Consider the following 21,387-nt stretch of genomic DNA (forward strand, 5'->3'; position numbering starts at 1 on the left):
ACTCAGGATGGCTACTTGGGAGACTAGAATCATTCAATGCTACAGAGAGGGAAATAAAGTTGCAGACAAATTGGCTAACCTTGGAGTTGATCAAACTGAGAAGTTAGTAACTTACCATAATCCTATAGGAGAAATAGCTAACCTCATACATGAGGATCTTGTAGGTGTCACGACACCCCGTTTTATTGTTTAATTTTCTTTTTATCGGGGCTCTGCCCCTCGTTAAGCACCAAAAAAAAAAAGTACCTCAGCTGGGTAGGCAACCCAGTGGATTGATGTAGCCTTCCCCTGAATTATGGATTCCATACACGTATCAAATAATGGAAAAACATCCATGAGGAGAATATTTCTTACGGAAATCAAAGTATTGCAGAAGAATATTTCTGTATTAGTTGCAATCAACATGGATGAATCATGAATGTAAAGAAACAAAAAAAGTCACACTGGTGTAAGAAAACTAGTGTTCAACAAAAAGTTACAAAGTAACTTTCCATCACAATTTCCATATTAAAAAATGGGTAGGAGTTCAACCTAATTAGCTACATTCTTCACACTTATGCATTTGAGTCCTCCTTTGTTTGGCTCTGGCTAGCAGTAAAAAGGCGCAGCCACAGTTGGAGTCCTCCTTTTTCCGGTCCTGGCTAGCAATCCTCCCCATGACGTCTAAGCATCATGCAAGTGATCATGTTTGTTAGGGACGCCCTGAAATTAAAAAATTAACTTTAACATTAACGACTTCTCATCATAAGAGAGTTCTCGATCATATGAACCTAAATCTTATACTCTGTATATGACAACATGGTGGAATCACTCTAGTAGTTTCTAGAACAAGTATTTATATCTAGACGGAGTATTATCAAATAATGGCTAGTTACCTAAACATATAAGACCGCCAAATAATGGAATAATAGAGCGCTTACCAGTTCCACATCACCGATTTGATCTCTATGCTTTTTCTTTGGAGAAGGGATGAACTTGTATACATACTCTAGAAAATTATACAAGAGTGTCTTGTTGATTGAAATTCCAACGAGGAAGCTCATAATGATAATAATAAGAATAGCTGCCCACAATGACTTTGGGGCTATGACAACGTATACGCCAGTCATAAACGCCAATAAGGTGAAGTTTAGTGCTAAACGGAGTAAAGCCATACTTCGATCAATCAATACCAAAGATTTACTGGCATCGAAAACCATGGACCATGTAAGACAAATCAACACCAACATCGAAAAAAATAAGGCCAATGCATCAGATACCAAAAACACTAGGAAAGATGGTTGCTTCCCTAACAGTGCTGCTCCAGTTTCTTGATTAAATCCACCAGGGAGAGTGAATCCAGCAGTGAACGTAATTTTTGCTAGTAAAGCGGCCACTATGAATAGAGAGTTTCGCACTTCCAACAAATTCGTCTTATCTTGGAAATATGTCGTTTTTATCCTCGGGTCAAGTCCAATTCTTTTGCACATCCGGTCCTGTATTTTACAATGGATTAGATGTCATACCATCAATGTAATTTATGTAGTTGCGACATAATGATAAAAACAAAATGTTTTCCACATGTTTTTGTTACCAGCATATCTTGTATCTTGTTTTAAAGTAAGGTTAAACGGGTGATTTAGGCTTGAATAAGGTTACATGGATGAAAAAGGCTATATTTGACAATTGTGACAGAAACTTATGAATGTAATATCTTAAGCTAACTGCAGTTAAAAGGTAATGGCTCAATTTGATAAGGCATTGAAACTGATAAGACATCGTTTCCTTTTACATTGCAAAATACTTCATTCTTGATTGGTAACAACACCATGTCTTATAAACTGAAATATAATTTGGAAATTTGTAGAAAGAAATCATACCCATGTCTGGTTGTTGTCACATTCTTGAGCTAGCAGATCTATGGCAGATACATTTTCATCATCCTCAATGTTATATATTATCTTATCCATCGTGAGTAACGTTTCTGTCAAGAATAAGTCTTTATTTCTTATTGCTTTGTGTAAAGGTGTCACCCCTTTGGAATCTTGAAGATTGATTAAATCCTTCATGCGTGTAATCTTGAGAAAATTTTCATACCCCGTTAAATTTGGGAGTTTTATGTGATGTAGAGGAGAATCCTTATATTCAATACAAAGATCTCTAAAACCCCCCGGATTATGGTCGATGAAGGCACAAAGGGCTAATACGTGACCCTTCTCACATGCTTTAGTCCAAACCAAGGGTGCGCTATTAAACACAGATGGTTCCTTTTCCAAAACTGCTTTTATAAACCATGCAGGACCAATTTCATATGCTTTATCCCAAGCTGATTGTCCATTGACGTCTTTTTGAGTGATGAATTCTGAAACTTCTTCTACTAGCCATGTCCCGAACTTTTCATCTGCTTTCAATTTTTTCTCAAAAGTTTGTAAAGGGAAGCATTGTTGAACTAACTTTGAGATTGCAATAAAAAAAATAACGTAATGAATAAAATATTGAGTTATTATAATATCAAGAGGTTTCAATATCAATATTCCCATTACCAATAAAGGATAACTAAGTGCTAGTAAATAAATCTATACTACCTCCATTTCATAAAGAGTTTTACAGTTATTATTTGCACAAATATTAAGACAAAAATAGAAAAGCTTGTTGAATATAATAAAATATAGACAAAGTAAGAGAAATATGTAAAAAAAAGTGGGTAAGTGTAAGAAAAAAAAATGACTAAAGTAAGAGAATTAAAGTGAGTGGAACTTTGTAAATATTGTGGGGGTAAGAAGGGTAATGTAGTAAATTTTCATGTCCAAAAATGGGAATAAAGCAAAGTGTAAAGAACATTATGAAACAAACTAAAACAGAAAGTGTAAAGATCATTTTGAAACGGAGGTAGTAAAAAAGTTATTGTCGTACTAAGATTTTGTTTTTGTTTTTTTGTTTTTGAGGGGACTTGTCGTACTAGATAGGTGCTTTTAAAAGGACGCAAACATAATTTAAATTTGAAGTGTAGGAAATATCTAATAACTAGGTTAGGTTCCGCGCAACTCACGAATATTGATAAATAATTTGTTTATTTTTATTTTAGACTAATAAAGGGGAAATCAGATTTTATCAAGTGATAATGGGAAAATATATAAGATAAAATTATCATTTATTCGTATTATAAAGTGACTAGTACGAATTACTATTTTTAAAATTTTAAGATTTTGACAAAAATGTTTAAGATGGAAAATAGAAAGAAACATGCTTATTAGGATCAGTTACTCGTTGCTTTTACAATAATACTAGTATGTATCCGTGCGATGCGCGATTTATAAATCTAAATATAAAGTTATATGAAAGTATATTAGACAATTATTATCAGAGCTTATATATTCTACTAGTTAAAATAAGCACATATAAATTTGTTATTGCCCTCTTTCAATGTCTTATTTATTAAAAAAATTAAAACAAATAAAGGTACCCAGTCCACCCTTCATAGAGTTATCCCGTCCACCCAAATATTTTGGAATTATATCGCCTGCCGTCATTTATATATAAATTTGTTATTGCCCTCTTTCAATGTCTTATTTATTAAAAAAATTAAAACAAATAAAGGTACCCTGTCCACCCTTCATAGAGTTATCCCGTCCACCCAAATATTTTGGAATTATATCGCCTGCTGTCATTTATATATATATATATCGCCTGCCGTCATATATATATAAATGACGGCAGGCGATATAATTCCAAAATATTTGGGTGGACGGGATAACTCTATGAAGGGTGGACAGGGTACCTTTATTTGTTTAAATTTTTTTAATAAATAAGACATTGAAAGAGGGCAATAACAAATTTTTATATATATATATAGATGGATAATACTTAGTATGTATATAAAATATTTTTGAAGTAGTAGTTAACATAAACTATATACAATAACGAATGAGTCTAAAGTGAATGACGTATACCGCTATGTACTGAAATTGCAATATATATAAATGACGGCAGGCGATATAATTCCAAAATATTTGGGTGGACGGGATAACTCTATGAAGGGTGGACATGGTATCTTTATTTGTTTTAATTTTTTTAATAAATAAGACATTGAAAGAGGGCAATAACAAATTTATATATATATATATATATATATATATATATATAGATGGATAATACTTAGTATGTATATAAAATATTTTTCAAGTAGTAGTTAACATAAACTATATACAATAACGAATGAGTCTAAAGTAAATGACGTATACCGCTATGTACTGAAATTGCAATGTACATATTATGAATTTATGACAGATTAAATTAGATTATGTAAATTAAATAATTTATGTACATTTTAAATTTAGCATGTCAATATCTTGTACATCCTTAGTAGTTAACATTGGATGTTTACTTCATTAACCTCCCACTCTTTTATCTTTATCAAGTTACTTTCTCTCCCTCGATAACTGAATTTCAAGAGTTCCCAAATTCACAATTCAATTATTAATTGAAGATTTCTTTTCTTATTTTATCCCTAATTAACTAATTGGAATTCATCCTTTTCTTTATCTTTCTTCATCGGAGTTGTTCTTCAACCATGCAAGGTCATCACTGGTTTTTAAGTCATGGCAACATATAGTAATTTAAAACATTTTTGGGTGAAAGAAAAATGATTAAGATAACATTTAATTGTTAGTTGGATTTTGAAAGAAGTAAAGAATCAAAGACAATGCAATTTTTTTGGGGGGTGAGTGGTAAACACTAAACATGTAATGTAGTATTGTACGGCCGGTATGTATTATATTGATTGGGAAATCCTTAATATTCTGTTTTTTTTTTTTTTTTTTTTTTTGTCTTCTAATTATTTATTAAAACTCCTAGTCGTACAAAGTAATTGACTATATTGGTCTTTATATTTAAACGGTTGAGATCCATCGATAGCTATTGAAAGTCTTATTATTAGTGGTAAATAGCGGTAAACGTCATTTATTATAGAAACATATTATACTTCCGTATTTTTGTAACAAAAATAAACAATCTATAAACGGTATACTATTTTAATTTTTGTAACAATATACTGTATTATATTTATATTAAAAGAAAGGAGAATCAATGAGTAACATTTGTTATCACCACATTGATTTTCTCTCTTTTAGTATAATATACTAGTATAGCACCCGTGCGATGCACGATTTATAATCTAAATATAAATTTGTATGAAATCTGGTAAACAATTTTCATCAAAACAGAGTTATAGATATTCTCCAAATAAAAATAATTAATGATGGATAAATTTGTTATTGCTCATTCGGTGTCCTACTTATTAAAACAATTAAACTAAATAAGGGTACATTGATAAAAATTATTGTCATTCTCGTTCACCACTTATATCAAGCATAAAGTTATCTCACCCGCCGTTCACTTTGATAGTAATACCCACTTAATACTCGCACAGTCGCCCCATCAACCTCATTACTTGATCACTTATCACCTATCTAGATCATTTTCTTTATTGAGTTAGAGATTACTTTGAGGCGGGGCAGGGCCTGAACACCCGCACCTGCCTACAAGTCTCATCTTCATCCCCTCCATACACGATAGGAACGATACCCACCCCTCTCAACCCCCGTCTAGAGAGGTACAAAATAAAATTCATCCCCTCTTTATCACCTCCTTTACCGTATATCCACACCCACCCCTAAACTCGACCTTTTTTTTGGAAGAGAGTTTTAAATTTTAAAACACTATTATAGATCCTCTTAAAGTTCGTTTGTCTGATTAGAGTTATTTAGTAAATAAAATAAAAACATTATCATGTGCAAGTCAATTACTTTTTTTTATATATCCATAATCAATTAGATGAAGGATTAGTGACTGGGTCGGGTCCAAACTAAAATTCATCATCACCCTTTCACCCCCGACAAATACATTTTTAACCCCATCGCCGAATAAACTTTCCTCCACGCTGCCCACTTGGGGCAGATGCATAGGGGGGATCTCCCAAAAAAACCCGCCCCACAGACATCTGGCATGCCTATATTCGATAAGTAATCCAATTTTCCTTGCAACTAAATTCTAAATATATTGACATAAGTTTATTACGACGTATCAAAAGTTGATTGTATTAACTATAATATTGAAAAATTATATTTAAAAGTGACATACATAATTAGAATTGGGTGAGTGTTCTCAAATCTGATCAATTCAAATTCGCCCTATCACCAAAGCGAGTACATGTTATCCTTATACCCATCCACCAAAAATATACTTTTATTAGTCAATATTAGACAATCATGTACGTTTAACTTTGTCATCAAACCAATCTAAAATCCAAACTCCCCCCATCATCAAGTGACTCACCATTTACATATATAAATTTTATTTTGTACGAAATTTTAAAGTGGTATTATAATCATTTACATTCATGTATAAAAAATATTTTGTTATTGCAAACATATTAATAAATAAAGAAATTTAATCATTTAGATCTTATGACTTTGGACATACTCCGTAGTTGATTACAATATAATTAGTCAAAATTTCAATCAACATGCTCTTAAGACTTCAATAATATGAGCGAATAAATTATTATTCGTGCTCCGTACAAAAATATTACGATAATAAGAATGTGACAAAAGTTATTTTTGATATTTAAGATTAAGTATAGGCTTCTTACTAAACAAAGGACCTATAAATGTTTGAGATGACCTTGTTAAATACATTAAATCAATAGTTAACTTTTGTTGTGCATATCCGTAATCATTATATGACACAAATTCTTAAAAAGTTGATTGTATTATAATAATATAATTGATAGTCCAAATTAAACTATTATAATATTTTCTATATCAGTTATCAGAAATTGTATGCAAAGATTTTTCATTGGATTACAAATAATAAACGATCTAAGGGTACGTTCGGATGTATTCGTACTCATTATATGACACAATTTCTAAACGAACTTGATAGTACTTACAATCAGTAATTATTTATGTTATAAGATAGGCTAATCAATGGTGATTATTAATACTTTATGATGAACATAGTCTAAATGAACACCACCAACACTAGCATTTTGTTGGATATGTCTAAGTACTTACATAATACTACCATTTTCTTATAATTTTTTACTAATTAATATTAATAGTTGAAGTTACTTACTAACAACCTTGAAAATAAAAGTGGTTTATCCAGAAAAAAATAAAATAAATAGTAAACAAGAAAATTGATGTCCAACTAACACGTGGTCCTCTCTAGTTAAAAAAGCTCCTCCAAAAACTTTAGGCTAAATTAAATTATATTTTAGTCATTTGTTAACAAACATTTGTATACGGAGTATTATTACTCCTGCTTCGACAAAATTGTAATCAATGATAAAATACAATTTTGTTATATAATTGAGGTCCATCAAAACTTCCGCGTGCGTCCTCAAATTTCTATCACAGGTGCAACTATTTCTAAACGGATGTAGTATATAGGTACTAGTCTTATATGCACGCTATGCGTGCGAGGTTATAAAAACCAAAAATCGTGTTATGGCAATTAATTAATCACAATAAATAATATGCTAGAATTAAAAACTGTTCAAAAAGTTCATATGAAAAAAAATTAGATATAGTCTCTAGCATTTACATAGTTAAACAATGTGATACACATATTATACAACGAAAAATCTAAACTGTAGTACTAAAGTAAAGAAAATTAACATATAAATAGTGTGTCTTAGAGATATTGTAAAATTGATTTCGGAAATTGATTGACTTTTTTCTTGGGGAAATTGGAAAAAAGGATTTGGAAAATTAGTTTTTGATAGAGAGTAGAGAAGGAATGTCGTTGAGTGGATTATTTAGACTGCAACATTGAGCGTCGTTCCACAATTTGGATTGCAGCATAGTTTATATATATATATATATATATATATATATATATATATATATATATATATATATATATATATATATATATATATATATATAATTAAAATGGAGAGAATTAAGGGGTTATGAATTAAAATGGAGAGAAATTAACGATTTTGTCACCTGCTTAACCCTACCAATAATGTAATTGGCTTACTTCGCAAAATCGTGATTAATGACAATAATCACAAAATCGTAACAATGAGCATCGTTAATTTCATAACCGTTAATTTGTGATTAATGACAATAATCACAAAATCATTAATTTCTCTCCATTTTAATTCATAACCCTTAATTCTCTCCATTCTATATATATATATATATATATATATATATATATATATATATATATATATATATGTATATATATATAAACTATGCTGCAATCTAAATTGTGGAACGACGCTCAATATTGCAGTCTAAATAATCCACTCAACGACATTCCTTCTCTACTCTCTATCAAAAACTATTTTCCAAATCCTTTTTTCCAATTTCCCCAAGAAAAAAGTCAATCAATTTCCGAAATCAATTTTACAATATCTCTAAGACACACTATTTATATGTTAATTTTCTTTACTTTAGTACTATAGTTTAGATTTTTCGTTGTATAATATGCGTATCACATTGTTTAACTATGTAAATGCTAGAGACTATATCTAATTTTTTTTCATATGAACTTTTTGAACAGTTTTTAATTCTAGCATATTATTTATTGTGATTAATTAATTGCTATAACACGATTTTTGGTTTTTATAACCTCGCACGCATAGCGTGCATATAAGACTAGTACCTATATACTACATCCGTTTAGAAATAGTTGCACCTGTGATAGAAATTTGAGGACGCACGCGGAAGTTTTGATGGACCTCAATTATATAACAAAATTGTATTTTATTATTGATTACAATTTTGTCGAAGCAGGAGTAATAGTACTCCGTATACAAATGTGTGTTAACAAATGACTAAAATATAATTTAATTTAGCCTAAAGTTTTTGGAGGAGCTTTTTTAACTAGAGAGGACCACGTGTTAGTTGGACATCAATTTTCTTGTTTACTATTTATTTTATTTTTTTCTGGATAAACCACTTTATTTTCACGGTTGTTAGTAAGTAACTTCAACTATTAATATTAATTAGTAAAAAATTATAAAAAAATGGTAGTATTATGTAAGTACTTAGACATATCCAACAAAATGCTAGTGTTAGTGGTGTTCATTTAGACTATGTTCATCATAAAGTATTAATAATCACCAAAACAACAGAAAAAGTAGAAGGATGTGTGATTAGTGTAAATATAATAACTAGGGTAAAAATGAAAGAGTTGCATCTAAAAAATTGAGCAATTACGTAATTGAGAAATTGTGTATAGTAGATGGATTAGATTGGGCAAGTTTAGCTCATGTTTAAGGAAATTACATATCTTTTTTTAAAGTAGTAAAATATGACTATCAACGACAGTGATAGACCGTTAGTTGTCGAATTTAGTTGCTAAATATACTACGTTTAAAATAGTATAATCAATGGCGGTTATAATTTTCAAATTTAATTGTTAAAATATTATACAATACTATAGTAAAAAAAAAAAAAAAAATATACACTCTTTTTCATACTTGATTCATTTTCTAATTTATTTGTATTCTAATTATGTATGTACAATCAGTAATAAACTACTCTTAAAATTTTTAAAAAAATCCTATTACATACTCAGTATAATGGATTAATATTTTTTAGCTTGAATTTATAAATCAAGAAGATTATCTGTATATATAAACTAAGTGTAAAATTTAATCCCTAAGTACATATTTATAGCAAAAAATTTAAATGTGATTAATGTATTAATCCTCATTGACCAAAATATGGCATTTGTATGGTAACTATACCGAGTACTCCCTATTAACTTTTATTTTCTATAAATGTTTTATTAGGAGATTCAAATTAAAACGAATAAATAATTGATAAAGTTGATACTTTTATTTTTAATTGATAAAGTTAATACTACATTCAAATTCTAAGTTTGGTAATAATTGCTCCTTAATTTTGTAAAACAATCGGTAGTATTATATAGGGTAATTCTCTATGGTAGCAATATACTTTTGCAATTTCTCATTGGTAACAAAAATTTTAACACTTTCTCTAAAATAGCATCAATAATATATAATCTCTCTAAAATAGCATTATTTTTATACTTTCAACCTAAGTAACTAATATAATACTGACCATGGTTAAATATTAGAAAGTTACAAAATAACCCTCTTTTTACTAACCTAAAATATCCCCAACCAAAATTCTGGAAAAAAAATTGCTACCATAGAGATTTTTTGTTACCTATTATATACTCCGTGTATTTGTTTTCTTCTATAGACAATTTTTAACTAACTTTAATAAATAAATAATGAAAGGAATACCATGAGATGATATGTGTCATACCTCGACCCTGACATCTCTTTTTTTTTTTTTTTTTAATAAGCAATCGCACATATAATATTCATACAGCCGAGGATTGAACATATTTGTTTGTATTGTTTCTGGAATAGATTGTTGTTTGCGTGATAGTGGAGAAAAACAATATATTGTTATTGTAATTCCATTCCATAACTGAAATGTAAACCTTAGCATTATAGAGATGGATAAATTTTCTTCTATTTTATCACGCCTAAATTTTTTGTACCTAGTGTATTAATTCGTATATAGTAAATAAAATATTTTTATTTAAACTAAAAGAGAGGCAAATTATAGGGTGACATTTATCATCACCACATTGATTTCCTCTCTTTTGGTACTATAGATAGATAGTAATCTTATATTCTCTTTTTTTTTGGGGGGGGAGGGGGGGGGGGGGGGGGGAATTCATTATACATACTCCGTATATAGTTTGAATCCTTGTATTAACAATTTTTTATTATCACGATACTTTATAAATCTGTGACGTGTCACGGTTTTAGTGCTAAACAGGATGACACGTAGCATGCACGATTCTACATAATCCAAGAAAAATAATTCATGCAAAAAAGTCAATTTAGATTCTCTTTTTAAAAAATATACTCTAAAAAAACAATTTAAGAATTAAAATAGGTTCAACCAGAGGAAAATTCAAACATATCGAAGTATACGCCTAATCATATTTTATGCGAGAGAATATAAATGTATATTTCTCCAAATAAAACACAACAGGCGAATAAAAGAACAGTCACAGTACGTAAACCGGTTGTCCTTTACTAAGATAAGTTATAATAAGATAAGTTTAGAAAAAATAAGTAAAGATTAGGTGAAGTGATTAGAAGTCACCTTAACATATAAAACATAGAGTATTTGAAGCGATAAGTAGGAGAGTAGATATAGAATCTTACTTGTCAAACTTGGAACTAGATGCATTATATTACGACCATCAGTGGAATCCATAAGATATTCGTTCCAACTTTTTCTATCCAATCTTGACAATATATTTTCGGCTACTTGAGAGCAATTGTTCTGTATAGCTAGAAACAAAGTAGTATGCTTTGGCCTGTAATAATCGAGTAGTTCACTAATATCATCATCATCCTTGTGTAGTTTCAGTAATTCTAAAGCAAGCTCTTCATTTTGGTTGCGTATGGCCAAGTGCAAAGGTCCTTCATTTGCTTTATTAATTGTAAACCATGGCAATTGATATACATCATTGACCATCCAAGTAGGTTGATATTCTTTGTGAGCTTCTATAAGGAGCTTTACAACTTGGTTGGTTGTTTCATGGTTGGTAGTGGCCGCAACATGAAAGGGGTTGTTTCTGTCATTGTAATCTGCATCACCAATGAGTTTCACAAAGATACTCTTCCATTTGCTATTTAAAATGTATTCGAAGAGCCATACTTCACCCTTTTTTAATATCCAATTGTGTAATACTGACATCCCCCTTTGTCTACTCTTGTGAGTAACTCAGGATGTCTTTCAATAAGCCGTGTACAAAAGTCATCTATTAGTAAACAAAGATTGTTAGCTAAAACATTAATTACTTCTAAACATAACAATTATAGAATTATTTAATAGGAGCGTAAAACTTAAATAAAAACGGAAGGAATGACTTATCCCTTGGTTAGGCTATGTATTTTATGGCATCTTTGCAAATAAACTATAATAATTGATTATAAAATAAAGAATAACTATTTTAATAAATGTAAGAGTTAATTATGATTCTATTTTTTTGAAAAATATGCATGATTACAGTTATTCATCGCCCGAGTCCAGAAAATAGTTTACCTTTAAAAATTAGATCGACTACAAATGAATTTTTCATGCTTTTGGTTCTCTTAATGTTTTTTTCATTGTAAATTCAAAAACATTTCCTAGTAACGTAATACCGACTTAGCTTTGACTCTATGAGTTTGATGTCATTTTTTTTGGTGCGAATGACTGAATGAGTTATAAACGCTATCAAGAATTTGTATCTTTAACGACAACCTAATTACGACGGGTTAAAAATCCCGTCGCAAAAGCCTTTTGCGACGGGGCTAACAGCCAAACAATGACGGGAATAACCGTCGCAAATGTCTTTTACGACGGGTTTAGGACAGATTTACGACGGGATTTTGTATTAACGACGGCCCCCTTTTATGACGGGTTCGCGACAGAAAATCCCGTCGTTAATCAACAATTATTGGCCTTTCGCGACGGGATTTCCCGTCGTTAATAGTACAATTTCTTATAGTGGACAATAGAATTACAAATGGAGGAGGAAAATTTCGAACCTGAAACCTAAAATACACATCACCTTATATTATTTTTTTTGGCTAGATGAATGTCAAATCCAGTCAAGTAACAAAGTTTTGTGACAAGTTGAGATCTTATTTGGGTTAACAATTTGGTAATTTATCTCAAAAAAGATAACATCTGCTATAGTTCAAGATGAAAGAGTCCATAATTCTAAATAAGATTTTGCTATGGGTATGCAAGATGAAAGAGTCCATAATGCTAAATAAGATTTTGCTATGGGTATGTATATTGCGTATATTTTTTAAGATACGATGAAAGACTTAACTGAACCAACATCAATTACAGTTCTGTATTATACTTCCTCCGTTATACAATAGATGTATAATTTTGGCTTTAGACATTATTTATTAGTCTTATATGTACGTAATGCGTGCGATATTAAATTGAAACGTCACACATTATATTATTGCATCTAAAAACCTCAAATAATAGGTAAGAAATTTTGTTCATAAAGTTTCTCTGAATAAATATTTCACTATTGTAAGTATTGTAGTTTTTATTAATTATGCGCATATAAGATGAAGCCACTAATTATATAATAAATATAGTTGGGAAAGCATTATGTCTAGTTTTTAAAAAACTCAATAAATCCCATTCCAAGCTAAATATAATCCCGACAATCCACATTCGCCTCAACTCATAGCCACTAATCTCCGATATATGTCAATTGTCACCCAAACACCGCCTCAACTTTTAAAATTAAATATAAAAAGAAATCCAAAACACCGAATTAACATGTTTAAAATTTGTTTGCTTTTGAATATGTATAGCTGTTCACTAGTAGACCCAAGGGAAAAAGAGATAGGACTTAAAATAGTAGTGTCTTTAGTCCTTTGCAGGGCCGGCCCTAGGGGTAGGCCAAGAGTGCGACCGCCTAGGGCCCAAGCCGGAAAGGGGCCCAAAAATATTGCCGCATTGCATAAGGTAATTTATTGGACTTATTATGTTGTATAATTCTTAATTCACTACTTACTACGGAGTAATTGTGTAGTTGACTAGCTGCATGTATCATTATTCTTATGTATAATTCTAATGGTTTTTTGCTAAATTCTTAATAACAAATTGATTAGCTGTATGATTATTCTTTTATATATTAGGAAATTTTTTCAGAAAACACCTTTTAAAACACAAAAATTGTGACAAAGGACCTTTTAAAAAAACAGTTGTGACATAAGACGTAAAATCGATTTTTTATTGTGAATTGGGACCAAAACCCATTTTCCGGTGGTCAACTCAATTTTCCGGCATTGACCCGCGCGTACGTGGCACGTGACTTTAAAAAATGAGTTTTTTTTTTCCAGATTTTCCCTAACACTTTTCCAGTCCCCCCCCCCCTACATAAACATCGGCCTGCTCAAACAAAAACTTATAAGATCTCAAGTTCAAAGAACCGATGTTAAGTAACATTCGGTGTATCAGGTTAAATACATGCGGTTTGCTTTCTTTCAACTCATTAAAGATATGATGATATACTTGAGGATGCTGATAAAAGGAGATGCGCCAATGCCGAATGCAATGAGCAAAACAGTATCATACTTTCTGTAATTCTGTGTTGGAGCTCTATATGTCATACAAGAACAAGTCTCTTTGTATGACCCTAAGATGCTATACTAGCAAAAAAAACAATTGGATATGAACCCTAACTTCCAAGATGATGAAATTGAACAAATTGGAGCAAACAAATTGGGAATTTTACTCTTACCAAGTACGAATAGCAATGAATTGAAAGGGGGGAGCAGTGTTTTCTTTTAAGCAATATACCACGAAATCACGAATTGATGAACTTCAGCAAGAAGATAGAAGAAGCGTTCAACAGAGCAATTAGGAGAGAGAGATTTTTTTAGGGCTTTTTTTTAAGGTAGTTAGGGGGAGAAACCAGAGTCATTTTTAAAGTCACGTGCCACACATGCACGGGTCATCTGAAAGAAATAAAAAAAAACTCATTTTTTTAAAGTCACGTGTCACGCATGCACCGGTCAACGCCGGAGAAATTGAATTGACCACCGGAAAATGAGTGTTGGTCCCAATTCACAACAAAAAATCGATTTTAGGTCCTATGTCACAACTTCTTTTTAAAATGTCCTTTATCACAATTTTTGTGTTTTAAAAGGTCCTTTCTGACAAATTTTCCTATATATTACAATAACAAACTGCTCTACCGTTACAATGTGCTTTTGTTCGTTAATTAATTGAATTTCTACTTGGTATTTTATTTATTTATTTAATTGACTATCTCTCACAGACAAATAAAAATGGATTGACAGCTTTATCAATTGAGAAAGATATATGTTTGATAACATTGATGTTGATGTGATCATACATGATTTTGCATCTCAAAATTCTCGACAAAGTCGATTTATATATGATTTATAATAGGAGTTGAATGAGGAGGGGATATTTTTTTTATTATTAGAGTAATAAGTAAGTTTATTTATGAAGTAATTTTATGTTGATTGAAATAAATAAATAAATAAAAATATATTAAGGGGCTATTTTCTCACATTTTGCCTAGGGTCCTCAAATTGTCAGGACCAGGACTTGTTTCTAGCAATTGTGAGATCAACACTATAGTATGATAATATGCTAATATAGAGCAATATAAAAGAGTAGTAACCTTACTCATAACATAATTGCACACATGTCACACAATATTACATTTTAAGCATGCAGTATTTGTTAGCAAAATGGAAAGAGAAGCAGACTCACTTGTGCATAACGGTGCAAGATGCAAAACATTATGGTGATGATTAGTAAGAAGTTGATTCCAACCGTTGTCATCCACTATCTTTAAAATCTTTTGGGCAACTTTATAGCATCCATTCTCGATAGCCAAGAACAAAACATTATTCTGACTTTTAATAACCGCATTTTCATCAATTGACAAGATATATAGTGCAAACTTTTCATATTGAGGAGTTATGGCCAATGACAAAGGTGTATCACCATCATTGTTCTCTACTAACCATGGAAGTAGGTCTTCTATAATGGCAGATGACTCTACTTGTTTGTAAGTATCTATTAGCAATTTTGCTATTTCAATAGCAACTTCTTCATTGGAGGTATCTTCAGTCAGACTATGAAAAGGGTTGTCACCATACTTGTTTGTTGTAGAGACTAAGTGTGCGAATATCTCCTTTACATTTGGAATAATAACATGGCTTTCTACAAGATGTTTGAATGGCCACAATTTTCCACCAGATGCCCATAAATGGAATATTGAAAATCCATTGTCAGTTTGTTGTTTAAGTACCTCCGGCGCTCTTTGAAGCAACAGTCGAAAGATGTCTTTTGCTTCTTCTGTAACCAGGTAACATTTTCCAGGGGTCACATTAAACTATTAAAGTAATCCACATAAACTAGAATATGTTTCTATAGTTTATAGCTAGAGTATAATAATTTAACTTCATACAAATATAAATCTAAGGGAAATTATGAATGGTGGTCTTGTAATTTTGTAAATTTCAGATGGTTGAAAGTAGAAACGACGTCCGTTTCAATATTATTGCGTCTAGGGCTACAAATGAGCCGATACGTTCGCGAACAACTCGCGAACAAGCTCGGCCAAAGCTCAGTCAAAGCTTGTTTATTAAGTAATGAACGAGCTTGAACAAAATTCCTAGGCTCGATAAGTATACGAGCTAAGCTCGAACAACATCACGTTCAGCTCGTTAATGTTCACGAGTACTTGTTTATAGCTCATTAATAACTCGTTTATAAGCTCGTTTATGAGCCCGTTTATGACTTGTTCAAGCTCGAAAAGATAATTTTTATTATGAAATAAAATATAAGTTTTCCTAAAAATTATTACCCTTAATGTCAACAAATATATTATTTGAAAAAAGTGAACAAATCATATAGTTATAATATCCCGTAATCCCGTAGAATATTTCATTCAAATTATATATTGTTGTCCATTCTCCATGATTATATAATTTACCCCAATTTGATGATTTGATTGATCGATAAATTTACAACATTCAGCGGAAGAATTTACGGGCTTTCCTTGTTTCCAATTTCATTCCATTATTATTGCTTACCTTCAAATTTCAATGGCTAGAATAAATACACCTACAAATTCATTACCCTCTCTCAAGCAAAGCCAGGGATTTGGTTTAAGGACAAGACCATTGGGTGCTCTGCTTGGTTGTTTATTTTACTTCAGTTTGAGCTCTAAGTGTATTTTTTTGAGTCTTTGACCCTTATTACGAGTAGCTAATTATAAATACTCCTTTAATTTGGTAATTGTTTGCCTACTTTATAAAAAAAAAATAGCAAGTTATTTTTTTTTCAAAGATCGTTTATTAGAGCTCGAGCCAAGCTCGAAAAGGTAAGAAGCTTAAAGAACAAAGCTCGAACAGCAAATTGCAAAGCTCGGTAAAGCTCGAGTCAAGTTCGAACAGTTAAAATCCTTACAAAGCTTAGCTCGAACAAGGTAAAACCCGACTCGACTCGGCTCATTTACAGTCCTAATTGCGCCATTTATTTTAAGGAAGTTTCGCAAATATTGCATCATTTTCATTTCAGAAAAAAAAAACATTCACTTTTACAATTAGAGGTGAACACGGTTCGGTTTGGGACAAAACCCAAACAAAACCGTAATATTACGGTTTGACATTTTTCAAGTGCAGTTTGGTTTGCGGTTTATACTTTATTGTCAAATTTTTAATTTTTATTTTGTGATTTGCAATTTATACAGTAGGAATTGGGAGTTGGTTAGTTCGAGAAGGAAGGTGAAAACATTAAGTATGAGAGAAACAAAAGTAGTGTACTTAATTTTCGAAAATTCTAAAAAGCATGTTATATTTTACTATGTTAAGCAATGTTACATTATACAAAAATAGTTTAAATCATATGTTATTTTTTAGTTTGGTTTACGACTAACGGTAAACCAAATTATGAATACGATTTATGGTTTGATTCGGGTTAATTTTTTTGCTAAACCAAACACAAACCGTACATCGTATGTAGGTAAAAAAAATTAACTAAACTAAACCGTGAGAATACGGTTTGGTCCGATTTAAACCAAACTCTGAACAAGCCTATCCACATTGCAATTACCAATACACCCTTACCTTTTAACACATGTTGATTTATTTGAGGGAAATTCTCTTTGGTAGCAATGAAATTTGTAAATTCTCAATGCCAACAAAATATCTGCCAAATTCTCCCAAATAACATTATTTTTTAAAAATTTCTTTATTGTAGCATTATATTTGTGATTCCCACCTAATTAAAAAATAAGCACCTAATTGAAGAAAAAAAACCTTGCTTTTACTGGCTCCCTTCCTTGATTACTGGCTGACAAATATGTGGATTGATGCATTCAATTATACTACACCATTTGTTGTAAGTAGAATTTCAAACATTGTCAAGCATTTTATTTTGTGGCGGAGGGGGGCATTTCCCATTGTTGGTGGCCTGGTGGGGGGAGACTGACTGCACTAGTCTTACTATCTGCCTCTAAGGATTGCCTAAGGCAGTAAGCCCCAAATGGAAATGGGCAAGAGTTTACTTGTAATCTCACTTACTTGACTTTATTTGTTGTGCATATGATTCCATCTATGGAAAGCTATGATTGATAGTTTAGTTGGAATAGTCCGTTATACTTATGAATCTGGACAACTATAAGCCCCTGTCCAATGTTCAGTACTCCGTATGTCTTATGTAGCTCTAGATATCTGAAAACTTCTTTGAGTAATTTTTTTGCTGATTAATTTTGTGCATTTTTTCTTGCATTTATGTAGTGTATATCTGTTCTTTTTTCTTTCTCTGGAATCCAACGACATCACTTGGAGCCTTAGACTCTGGTGAACAATGTCTAAAAGGTATTATTGTTAAAGATGAAGCGAACATTTGTTCTTGTTGTTTCGTCTATCTAGCTTGATTAGTTAGATTTTTACGTTTTGGTTTTTTATGATTTATGGGTTTCAAATTAATCTTGTAAAAATTTTATTTATTAGGTTAATTTTCTGTTAATTATATAGGTGCTAATTGTTTTAGTAAGTGCTAATTACAAAAATAATGTTTTTCTTGAGAAAAAATATAAAAGTAATGCTACTATTGAGAATTTGACAAAGGTCATAGCTACGAAAAAAAATTCCCTTTATTTAATGCTTATATGATTGCATCACATTGGGCAAGTTTGAACTTTTGTTTCTCTCTCTATCGTTGTTACCCACTAATAAATTCTTGTGCCAAACCTATATTTGAATAACGAACGTATAACGTATTTGATTTTCTAGAGTGGCAAGGTAGATGACATGTATTGCTAATTTGCTAGAGATGCAGTTACATTACATCTTCAAATTCAAATAGGGTGGGGGACTTGTGTTGACCCAAAAGTAAATGATCAACTTCTAGAACTAGCGTAATAAACAAAGATTAATTTACAATTGGTGTTTTTCTGTAGAGTTGTATTTCGGTTTTTTCATGAAATACCTCTAAGGTTTGCAAAAACGCACCAAATACCCTTGTGTCTTTTTAATCACATAATATACCACTATTTTTTTCCCAAGTTTGCACCAAATACCCCTAAACCGACCTTCCGTTAGTCCTCCGTTAAGTCGTGTTTATAATTCACAGAATACCCCTATTTATAAACTTATTGCACAATATACACCTATTTTGAAACTAAGTTGCACCAAATACTCAAACTGCTTTTAAACTGCAGAATTTGATTTCCACCGATAGTTCACCTAATTAATCAAATTAATCAACCTAAAAGTTAAACCTAAAACAAAAATAGAATTAATAATCAAAGAAAATTGAAATGCTCAAACAACAAATCCAATAAGAAATTGATTGAATCGACCTCCACCGGTGACCAGAGAGCGGAGATCGGACGCCACCGGCGATCAGAGAGCAGGAGGAAGAACATCTGAGAGGAGAGAGAAAGAGAAATAATTTGAGATTTTCTTTCTTTTTTTGGAATTTATGTCGAAAACATGTATTAAGGGCAAAATAGTAAAACGTCATTAACGGCAGACTAACGTCCATTAACTGAAGGTGAATCTCATGAACCGTACGGAAAAATAGGGGTATATTATGTGATTCAAAAGACACGAGGGTATTTAATGCGTTTTTGCAAACCTCGGGGGCATTTCATGAAAAAACCGTTTGTATTTTGTATATGTTGCTTGAATTGTGGTAAAACAAAAAGGTAAATGAAGCTTACCTGAGCAGTTAAAATTATGAATCGAGTGGAAGGGAGTGTAGCCGTCGTTCCCGTTGCAAGGAAAAGAATGAGGGGAACTCAACATCTCCAAAGCTAATTTGCTTAACTTATTATGTACAACTTCATAAAGTAAAGAAGAGTCGCGTTCCGAAGTCATATTGGAAATCAACTCCATATCCGTTTTCAACATTTCCAACGCACATTCCTCGTGGAAACCATAAACAGTCGATTGGCAAGGGCTATTTCCCTCGCTATTCTTGAGTAACCATGGTCGTTTAGAAATATCAGATGGTAATGATGGCAAACATCTGTACACATTTAGGAACATCTTTACTATCTCTACGTTACCATTGTCGCCTGCTACATGAAGAGGGTTGGCGTTAAATGGTTCCCGTGTTTGGAGGAGGAGTTTTTGCGTATCTTCGGAAGGTAATATTCGAATAGCTTCTCTTATAAAATCTTCTCTGTTATTATACGCTGCTATGTGGAATATATTCCCACGAACATCGTCATTTTCATCACTACTTTGGGGGACGAAAGTCAAGTAGTAATCGATGGGTTTATTTGATTCTTCGCATTTTTTAAGAAACTCAACATCTCCGCTCACTACTGCTTTCAGAAGCTCTTCATCCATTTTCAGAGACTTTTTGTGTTTTTGGTTGACTTAAGAGGGAGATGTAAGACGTGTACGTAGTGTCTCACCTTCTTCCCCATTTATAACGTCTAAAGTCCCCGCTTTTTTTCTATTTAATTTATTTCTTGTCTTGTACCATACTTCGTGCTAACAATTAGTATGACGTTGATAATCTTAGGGGCCGTTTGGTTGGGGGTATTCAGGAAAGGGAATGGGAATCAGAAGGATTAATTTCCTTTGTTGTTGTTGTTGTTGTTTGTAATGCTATTTTAATCATTCCCTTTACCCCCTTCATTCCCTCAAATCCCTCTATATCGATTCCCCACCCCCCCAGGTATTGTCATTCCCTTTCCTGAGCTATCAACACACCACCACATCCACCATGACCAACCCATAACTAACCCTTCCCACGAAGACGGTTGCCGGTTGCTCGCCGGTTGCTCGTCAGTTTCTCGCCGGCTGCTCGTCGGTTGCTCGACGATTTCCATTTCAGATCTGGTCGGCGGTTGCCAATGACTCAACGGTTTCTCGAGTCTGACGTTTGCTGGAGGTCGGCGATTTGAAGGTTGACAACCCTCGAATCCATTTGAGATACTTCCGGAGGTCCACGACCCGACGGTTGCTGTAGATCGACGGTTCAGAGATTGACAATTTCCCGGCGAGAGGGAGTCGCGGGTTGGGGGAGAGAGAGGGTGTCGGGGGTTGGGGAGAGAGAGGGAGCCCAGAGATCGTCGGATCGAGTAGCGGCGGTGGTGGAGCGGTGGTGAAGTGGTGGTGGAGAGGTGGTGGAATTGTTAGGGTTTCCCTTGGATATGTTCAAACAAACAACTCTTAAAATTTAAGGGATTTGTTTTCCATTCCTTACCTTACCCTTTGTTGATTCCATTCCCTTTACCCTTGGTGAACCAAACGGCCCCTTAGTTTACTAATTAAATCTAGACATAAACATTACTACTACAACAAAA

General features: G+C 32.2%; 2 protein-coding genes across 2 annotated transcripts; both read right to left on the minus strand.

Annotated features, from left to right (window-relative positions):
- Nucleotides 1–359: 359 nt before the first annotated feature.
- On the minus strand, nt 360–15,589 carry LOC110794727 (ankyrin repeat-containing protein At5g02620-like). The gene is made up of 5 exons (XM_056827727.1): nt 15,321–15,589; nt 11,216–11,817; nt 1,860–2,380; nt 921–1,475; nt 360–702 (listed from the first exon to the last, which is right to left on the minus strand). The coding sequence occupies exons 2-5, from the start codon at nt 11,751–11,753 to the stop codon at nt 664–666; spliced, it is 1,653 nt and encodes a 550-aa protein (XP_056683705.1). The 5' UTR covers nt 11,754–11,817; nt 15,321–15,589; the 3' UTR covers nt 360–663.
- On the minus strand, nt 15,256–20,457 carry LOC110794702 (uncharacterized). Its single transcript, XM_056841399.1, has 2 exons — nt 19,789–20,457; nt 15,256–15,911 (listed from the first exon to the last, which is right to left on the minus strand). The coding sequence occupies exons 1-2, from the start codon at nt 20,420–20,422 to the stop codon at nt 15,256–15,258; spliced, it is 1,290 nt and encodes a 429-aa protein (XP_056697377.1). The 5' UTR covers nt 20,423–20,457.
- Nucleotides 20,458–21,387: the final 930 nt, after the last annotated feature.

The sequence above is a fragment of the Spinacia oleracea genome, chromosome 4 (assembly GCF_020520425.1).
Source record: "Spinacia oleracea cultivar Varoflay chromosome 4, BTI_SOV_V1, whole genome shotgun sequence".
Taxonomy (NCBI): Eukaryota; Viridiplantae; Streptophyta; class Magnoliopsida; order Caryophyllales; family Amaranthaceae; genus Spinacia; species Spinacia oleracea.